Source organism: Euprymna scolopes, chromosome 42 (assembly GCF_053919585.1).
Source record: "Euprymna scolopes isolate OS-2025 chromosome 42, ASM5391958v1, whole genome shotgun sequence".
NCBI lineage: Eukaryota > Metazoa > Mollusca > Cephalopoda > Sepiida > Sepiolidae > Euprymna > Euprymna scolopes.
The window spans coordinates 22,971,363-22,981,362 of NC_136523.1; the positions used below are offsets into that span (position 1 = coordinate 22,971,363).

General features: G+C 30.5%; 1 protein-coding gene across 2 annotated transcripts in view; it reads left to right on the forward strand.

Moving 5' to 3' along the window:
• Nucleotides 1–10,000, forward strand: part of LOC145266961 (uncharacterized) — a 78,660-nt gene that overhangs the window by 27,289 nt on the left and 41,371 nt on the right. For both annotated transcript variants that reach the window (XM_080122793.1, XM_080122794.1), the window contains exons 4-5: nucleotides 1,797–1,868; nucleotides 4,216–4,272. In XM_080122793.1, coding sequence (XP_079978919.1) covers nucleotides 1,797–1,868; nucleotides 4,216–4,272 — 129 coding nt within the window. The remainder of the gene's footprint in view (nucleotides 1–1,796; nucleotides 1,869–4,215; nucleotides 4,273–10,000) is intronic.

Consider the following 10,000-nt stretch of genomic DNA (forward strand, 5'->3'; position numbering starts at 1 on the left):
CGAATTTTTCATTTTAGTTTTTATCCATTGGTTATTGTTATTTATTAGAACTGATTTTCTACATTTTTTAATGATGTTGATTTCTTCTGAGGATATATCAGTGTATGCCTAGGCAAATTCTAGGGCAATGTTAAAAAGTTCTTCGGATATCGAGGGATAAAAGTCTATGATGTCAAACTGTATAAACGTACATTAATCTTTGTTTTCTATATCTTTAAACCAGGTGATTGCTTCGGTAGTATTTGCCCACTGGTTTAATTCTAGGTCTTGTTTGATTTGTTTGTTTACTCTAGAAAGTATTGTTTTGCTAATTCTACCTATTTCTGGTTTAGTTGGGTTTATTAGGCGGGTGCTGGGATTATTATTAAAGTCCCATTTGTGGTTTTTAAGCAGAATGTATGCCTCTCTAGGTTTCAATTTGCCAACTTTATCGCTAATTTTTAATTTATCGGTAATTTGTTTACTTTCAGTATTTATTATATCTATGTAGTCGCATTCATTTGTGTCAAAATACTAAATAAAAACAATGTAAACAAAAAAAACAATAAAAAAGTAGACACCATGACAAAAATAAAACTAACACTAGCAGAAATAATAACAATAATAATAATAATAATAATAACAAACCAACCACAGACAAGAACAACCATACCATAAATAAAAATACTAATAACGAACAAGATAAATGCAACTGTAGACACCGCACACTTTGCCCAGTTCAAAATAAATGTCTAACAAAAAGCGTAGTTTATCAGGCAACAATATTTGTGAAAGAAAACCCGAATAACAAGAAATATTACGTAGGCGTGACTTCCTTAGATTTGAAAACCCGATACTATGACCACAAAAGTACATTCAACAATAAAAAACACTGTATAAAAACAACACTAGCGAATAAATACTGGGAACTCAAAGAAAGCGGACATTCGCCGGTAGTCGAATGGAAAATAATAAGACAAGCTACCACGTGTAGGGATTTAGACGACCCATATAGATTATGCCTTCATGAAAAATTTGCTATCCTGTACTTTAAAGAACCCCAAAATCTATTAAACTGTAGAAGAGAAATAGCAAATAACTGAGTTCACAAAATACAATTTACTCTAGGATAGCGATACAAAATAGTTTTAAAACTAACAAAAACAATAGAAAATAAACAAATAAATAAATTAAATAAACATGAATATACATAAACGATCACACATATATGTATGTATATATATATATATGTATATATATGTGCATATATGTATGTACACATATGTATATTTATATATAAACTAACAAAAAAAATGTCTGCCTTAAACCACTAACCTAGTTTTAAAACAGATCCTTTGTTCGATAAAATGCATGCCCATTGGTCGATAGGAAGGGGCGCGGTGGATACTAGAAAGCTGATTGGCTAACTAAATCCTCAACAGAAGCGGACCATATAAAAACGATAAACAACCACAGAATTCTCGCATAAGCCTGAGGAATCCTAGAGTGGATTAAACACTGAATATTCAGTGTAGCTTAATCGCCATATATATTGTATAAATTACTAACTAGCTCTACCTACGTATTGAGCACTTTTGAAGTAAATACTTAAAGTTTACGCATAAATCTATACTTTCGTATATTAATTTTATGTGAGTAAATGAAGTAGTTATATATATATATCACACAGTTTTTTTTTTTGTTTTTTTTCTTTTCTGGATTTATATTTTCTTTCTTTTTTTCCCCATCCTTTTCTTTCTTTCTTCTTTACCCTACGTTGTCATTCTCTGTTTCTTTCTTTCTTTCTCTTTTATCAGGAAAGCCGCTTCTCAGTCGAAAGGTTACAGGTCGAGACAGAAATGTCAAGTACTGGGCGTGGCTTGAAGAAAGTAAGGAAATCTACATTTATCCAACGTGTCGTAGCAGTCACATGATTAAGTTTGGCCTTTTCTTTCGCATTCATGTGGAATCCCTTGTGTAGTAATAAGTTGTGATTTGGTTGGCTAGAACAGGCATCTCCAAACTCACATAGAAATACACGAGGGTGATAGAATACTTCTACACATCCAGTGGCATAGTAGCTATTTTTGCCACCCTTGGGAGGACGTAAAAATCCCCCACTCCACCCCACTGGTCGTTGATAATGCTTTAACCTTCAAAATTCCAAAAAGGCCTCAAAATATTTATTTTCATGGAATTACAATAAAGGATCCACAATCTGTTTTAAAACAGTATGACAGACACACAAAAAAAAAAACCTTAAAAAAAAACATATTACGATCTTAAAATCTTAGAATTGCACGCCTGTGGAACTCTCTTCCATTCGCCTGTTTCCCACCTGACTACAACTTGGATGTCTTCAAGTCCAACATACAAATTCCTGACAAACCGCCCCCTTAAGTAAGACACTTTATCAAATCTCCAATACTAATGATTACTACGATATTATCCCACTGATTACTGTACACGCAGTAGCTTCCAGGCCTTGATAAGTGGTGACCTCCATGCAAAAAAAAAAAAAGAATCCAGATTTATTTTTGTGTAGCTTTTTATTATTTTAATTTTTTACTATTTTCTATTTTTAACCCCCTCTCCTCAAAATGCCACTCCCTAGCATGTGCCTCCCAGGACAGACCGCCCCTATCCCCCCACCCTTTGCTACACCACTGCACACATGAACCTTTTCTGTTTCTACCCATCTTGTGATGCCGATTTGACAAGACGCTTTCTCACCCTTGCGTCATAATTTGGTAAGATTTTTGTTCATGTTGCATTTAAATTTCTGCATATTGACTCCTTTTTTTTTTTTTTTTTTTTTTACATGGGGGTTACCACTTATCAAGGCCCGGAGACCACTCAGGGATAAGGGTTATTGCGTGTACAGTAATCAATGAGATAGTATTGTAGTAATCATTAGTATTGGGGGTTTTGATAGAGTGTCTTACTTAAGGGGGCGGTTTGTCAGGAATTTGTTTATGTTGGATTTGAAGACATCCAAGTTGTAGTCAGGTGGGAAACAGGCGAATGGAAGAGAGTTCCATAATCGTGCACTTCTGATCTACGTTTGGATTTAGGCACAGATAAATGAATACCCCCCCTCCTGTAAGGGTAATTGTGAAGTAAGGGATGCATAATCCCCAACCGTGCTTCTATTGCCAAGCTAATAAATTGTTCGTTATAACATTAGCCGAAACAACACTTTATGATAGTCATAATATGGAAAAAAAAAAAAAAAAATGGGAAGACATTTTCCCATTTTCACATGTCTTAACAAATAAGAACATACTAGCATTTCAGCCCGGCATTGCCCGGATGTTTGGAAGTGTATGTTGAGCACAAAAAAAAAAAGCAGTCAGTTTTTTTTAACTTTGACCTATATTATGACCCCTTAACATTTATTGTTTTGGGCTCCAATCAAATTATTAAGTTAGATCCATGTCCAAGGAACCTATATCTAAAATTTCAAGTGTTTAGACCCTAAATGGTCGGAGGAATTTGGTAGAGTTCTCAAAGGTCAAATCGTTGAACTTTGACCCCTTAACAGCCAAATTTCTGGCCGAAAACCAATAAAATGGATTTTCCCAAATCTCAGTACCCTGTATATCAAATTTCGAGTCTGTAGACTAAAAATTGACAGAGTTATTGCGTAGGGAAATACCAAACAATTGGCTAAAAACATTAATTTCTTCACCATAAACTGGGCACTTTTTTACAGGGAGGGGTCGCTTTTTTCACCAATGTTTTAAAAAATCATCCTCTTTTTTCGATTGTCTTGCCTTAACTTAAACCTACGTCACGTCTGGTTTGGCGGTGGTCGTAACAGCAAAGACGTCAGGTTTTTTTTTCCCCCCCGTTCTTTTCCTCCTTCGTGGTACGGGTTCGAGCCTGCCTTCCTACTACCACTTTTTTTTTTTTTTTTTTTGCTCAACATACACATCCAAACACCCGGGCAACGCCGGGATGAAATGCTAGTACAGAAATAAATGAAAGATTAAAGTAAGACACGTTTTGTATATATTAATCCAATTGTGAAAGAACAAACAAACAAACAAACAGACAGGAATACCAATTTATATATATATTTTGTCTTGCCTAACATATCACGTGATTTTGGCGAGCTTAAAATATGCGCACAGAAAAAGGGCCCGCTTGTTTGGCTCATGAAAAAGAAAGGCGTTGCCTGAAAATGGTAGTCTTGAGTGATTGTAAAACATTTTTTTTATGTTCGATTTCCAGTTGATATTGATACGCTTGATGGACTGACGGAGGAAGTAAAGGAGAAATTGCATTTAGGTAAGTGGAAAATATCTTTTGGGAAAGAAAAAAAGGTTCGACTCCTTAGCTATAACTAGGTTACTAAACGTCGGAATTGAAATTTTTAAGATATACTTCAAATTATTAAACTTCAAATTATTGAACTTCATATTATTGAACTTCATATTATTAAACTTCATATTATTGAACTTCATATTATTAAACTTCATATTATTAAACTTCATATTATTGAACTTCATATTATTAAACTTCATATTATTAAACTTCATATTATTGAACTTCATATTATTAAACTTCATATTATTGAACTTCATATTATTGAACTTCATATTATTAAACTTCATATTATTGAACTTCATATTATTAAACTTCATATTATTAAACTTCATATTATTGAACTTCATATTATTGAACTTCATATTATTAAACCTCATATTATTGAACTTCATATTATTAAACTTCATATTATTAAACTTCATATTATTAAACTTCATATTATTAAACTTCATATTATTAGACTTCATATTATTAAACTTCATATTATTAAACCTTGCATTATTAAACTTCATATTATTGAACTTCATATTATTGAACTTCATATTATTAAACTTCATATTATTGAACTTCATATTATTAAACTTCATATTATTGAACTTCATATTATTAAACTTCATATCATTGAACTTCATATTATTAAACTTCATATTATTAAACTTCATATTATTAAACTTCATATTATAAAACTTCATAGTATTGAATTTCATATTATTAAACTTCATGTTATTAGACTTCATATTATTAAACTTCATATTATTAAACCTTGCATTATTAAACTTCATATTATTGAACTTCATATTATTGAACTTCATATTATTAAACTTCATATTATTGAACTTCATATTATTAAACTTCATATTATTGAACTTCATATTATTAAACTTCATATCATTGAACTTCATATTATTGAACTTCATATTATTAAACTTCATATTATTAAACTTCATATTATTAAACTTCATATTATAAAACTTCATAGTATTGAATTTCATATTAAACTACATATTAATAAACATTCATATTATTAAACCTTGCATTATAAAACTTCATATTATTAAACCTTGTATTATTAAACTTCATATTATTAAACCTTGCATTATTAAACTTCATATTATTGAACTTCATATGTATATATATGCATATATATATATGTATATATATGTGTATATATATATGTATATATGTGTATCTATATGTGTATATATATGTGTATCTATATGTGTATATATATGTGTATATCTATATATATAAAAATGTAATTTTTGGTTCGTTCAAAGTTTATACAACCATATTTCTAAATTACCAATTTATTTAAAATTTTCAGACAACCCATCTTTAGAGTCGAGGGATGTTTTTATGTTATTAAAATAAATTTACATCGCCAATTATTAAAATATTAAATAAAATAAATATATTTTCGTAAGCCATTACTGCGAACCTATTTTGTTGATAGAACTGAACTTCCGGTTCGATTCATTTCACACCCACGAATTGTCGAAACGAACTAGATTTAATTTTCTGTTTACTCGATAAGTAAAAAAAAAACAAAAAAAAAACATAATTCATTTGTTTATCTTCCAAATTTTTTAATTTAAACATTTTTTCTTTATTGTATCAGGCAAAAAAAAAGTTTGTCGCTTGCTTTTTGAGGCGAAGTCGTTTTTTTTGTTTTTTTTGTTTTTTTTGTTTTTGTTTTTTTTTATTTTTCGATATAATAAATATGAACTTTTTTTTTTATTAATATGTTTGGTAAAAGTACAGTTTTTTTTTCGAATAAATTTTACGGATTGGTAACTTGCTTAAATAATATTTGGTGCTAATGCAGAGAGTGGTCCGCGCTATTTTTTAAATCGTATTTCCAGGTTTAATTAAAGTTTTATTATGTTTTTTTTTATTCAATTGTAAGGTTAAAATACAGATTAGGTACAAAACATCCTCCCCTCCCCATGTTAAGAATGGCTTTTTAAATAATAACGTTATTATTTCAGCACGGATCACTCTCTGCATGAGTACCGTACTGTCACCTAACAATTTAATAAACAAAACATGGTACTTATGCAGAAAAAGTACCATGCTAAAATAATAACGTTATTTAGAAAGCCATTCTTAACATGGGGAGGGCATTTTGTAACTATTCTATACTTTCACCTAACAATTTAATAAACAAAAGATGGTACTTATACAGAAAAGGTACCGTGCTGAAATAATGCTATTAAGAAAGCCATTCTTAACATGGGAAAGGAAGGGTGTTTTGTAACTATTTTATACTTTCACCTAACAATTTAATAAACAAAAGATAGTACTCCCGTTATTTAGAAAGCTATTCTTAACGTGGGGAGGGAGTTTTGCATCTATTCTATACTTTCACCTAACAGTTTAATAAACAAAAATAGATAGTACGTATGCATAGAAAATACCGTGCTGAAATAATGTTATTTAGAAAGACATTCTTAACATGGGGATGGTATTTTGTAACTATTCTGTTCTTTCACCTAACAATTTAAAAACAAAACATGGTACTTATGCAGAGAAGCTACCCTGCTGAAATAATGACGTTATTATTTAGAAAGCCATTCTTAACATGGGAATAGGGGTGTTTTTAACTATTCTGGACTTTCACCTAACAATTTAATAAACAAAAGTTAAACTTAAGCAGACAAGGAACAGTACTGAAGCATTAACATTATTTAGAAAGCCATTCTTAACATGGGGAGGGAGGACGTTTTCTAACTATTCTGTACTTTCGGTGCTAATGCAAAGAGTGATCCGCGCTATTTTTTTAATCGTATTTCCACGTTTAATTAAAGTTTTATGATATGTTTTTTTTATTCAATTGTAAGGTTAAAGTACAGATTAGGTACAAACCCCCTCCCCTCCTCATATTAAGAATGGCTTTTTAAATAATAACGTTATTATTTCAGCACGGATCACTCTCTGCATGAATACCGATTAACGTTTTATTCTTTGCTTTTTTTACCATATTTTTTTGGTTTTTTTTAAGAAAACCTTTTTTAACAAAAATTGAAAGTGCACGTTTTTTCTTTTTTTTTTACAGAAGTTGTTTTTATATAAGAAAATATGAATGCTTTTAAAGAAATTGGATACTCGTGCACTTATTGATCCGTGCTGAAATAATAACGTTATTATTTAGAAAGCCATTCTTAACATGGGGAGAAGAGGGTGTTTTGTACCTATTCTGTACTTTAACCTTACAATTGAATAAAAAAAAAAGGTAAATTTTAAGATTAGGTCCACCTCCACAATTTTCTTTTAAATGACGACTTTTGTAGGTTTTTGACTATGCTGAATACGGAAATCGCATTGAAATTTTGCAGAAATAAGTAGTTATCGAGATATTAAAAATTTGTATAATGCATTGTAATCTCTGGCAGCCATCTTTTTTACACGCTTGTGCGCGTCATAAACAAATCTACGCGCGTAACAAAGATGGCCGCCAAAGAATACAATGCATAAAACAACTATTTATATCTCGAAAACTACTTATTTCTGCAAAATTTCAATGCGATTTCTGTATTCAGCATAGTCAGAAACCTTTAAAAGTCGTCATTTAAAAGAACATTGTGGAGGTGGACCTCATCTAAAAAAATACCAAAAAAACATAAAACTTTAATTAAACTTGGAAATGCGATTTTAAAAAATAGCGCGGATCAGTAAGTGCATTAGCACCCATTAATCGACTAACGTGACCTTATTGCCAAATAAGGTCCGGCTACAATGTTGAATGCGCCGTTAACATTGTTTTTTTGTTTGTTTTTTTTTCAAGTTAAATTCAACTTTCACAATATCTTTTTATTTTTTTATAATTTCACAATATCTTTTTTTAATAATAAATTGTTAGTTAAAAGCACAGAATAGTTACAAAACACCATCCCCTCTCTATGGTAAGAATGGCTGAAAAAAAATATTAGGTACTCATGTAGAGAGTGATCCGTGCTGAAATAATAACGTTATTATTTAAAAAAACATTCTCAACATGGGGAGGGGAGGGTGTTTTGTATCTATTCTGTACTTTAACCTTACAATTGAATAAAAAAACATATCATAAAACTTTAATTAAACTTGGAAATACGATTTAAAAAATAGCGCGGATCAGTAAGTTCATTAGCACCAGAAATTGTTATTATTTTTTTTTAGCCATTCTTACCAAGGGGAGGGGATAGTGTTTTGTCACTATTCTGTGCTTTCAACTAACAATTTATTAAAAAAACAAAAGGTAAATTTTCACATTAGGTCCACCTCCACAATTTTTAACATGGGTAGGTTGGGGGTGTTTATTGTGAAAGCCGTTCTTAACATGGGGAGAATGGTGGTATTTATTCCAAAAGCCGTTTTTAAAAGACAAAAGGCAGGTAAAAGGTTAAAATATGTGGTTAGGCATGGGTGTTGTTTATTCCGAAAGCCGTTCTTAATATGGGGAGGTTGGGTGTGTTTATTCATGGCCGTCAGTGAATTATAGTGCATAGTACAGGTCTTTATATCTCGAAAACTAATTGCCTCTGCAAATTTTAAATGAGATTTTCTTATTCAGCATAGTCGAAAATTGTGGAGGTGGACCTAATGTAAAAAAAATACCCTCCCCCCCCAAAAAAAAAGATATTGTGAAATTTAAATTTAAGCGCGGTACTAAAAATAAAATTAGACAGAAAAATACACCTTTGGGTTTGTACTTGCACAAAGACTTGAAAAAGTTGTCAACAAAAACAAATATATAACGACTAAATATTTTCAAAGGCAAGATAAGTTACTTTTCTACCTAACTGGATAATTTTTAGTGTTTTATTAGTTTTGTACTACTGTACATATAGATTCGAAAAAGTTGTCAAAAAATAAATGTATAACAAATATTATCAAAGGCAAGATATGTTACTTTATTACCAAAATGGATAATTTTTTTGTTTTTTTTTAAATGTAAAATGTTTATTCGGCTCAGAAAACACAGCGTTTACTGCTATATTTGAAAATTACAAATGGCGGCAGACTGTGTTAAACACATTAGGTTTGGGAAAATGAGTTAAAACTAAAAAACTATACAAAATACTGTTAAAAACCACCGAATACATGTCTGCCTATGTCATGGTAACATATATTGAGTGAGTTCCTGACAATATTTTGTATAGTTTTAACTCATTTTCCCAAACTTAACGTGTTCAACAGTCTGCCGCCATTTGTATTTTTCAAATATACAGATAAACACTACATGTTTTCGAACCGATTAAACATTTTACACTAAATAAAAACACTAAAATCTTATCCAGTTAGGTAGAAAAGTAACTTATCTTGCCTTTGATGACATTTGTTATATTTATTTTTCAACAACTTTTTCATTTCTGTGTTTAGTAATACAAACCCGTTTTATTTACTATAACGTTTAGTTGGCTCGAAAAACAGTGTTTATCAGTTATTTGAAAAATACAAACGGTGACGGATACTGTTGATGATATTAAGTTTGAGAAAATGATTTAAAACTAAAAAACTATACAAAATAGTATCAGAAACCCACCGAATATGTCAGCCTATGTTACAATAACATATAATCAGTAGGTGTCTGACACTGTTTTGTATAGTTTTTAACTGATTTTCCCAAACTTAACGTATTCAAAAGAGTCTGCGACCATTCGTCTTTTTCAAATACATAGATAAACACTGAGTTTTTTGAGCCGATTAAACA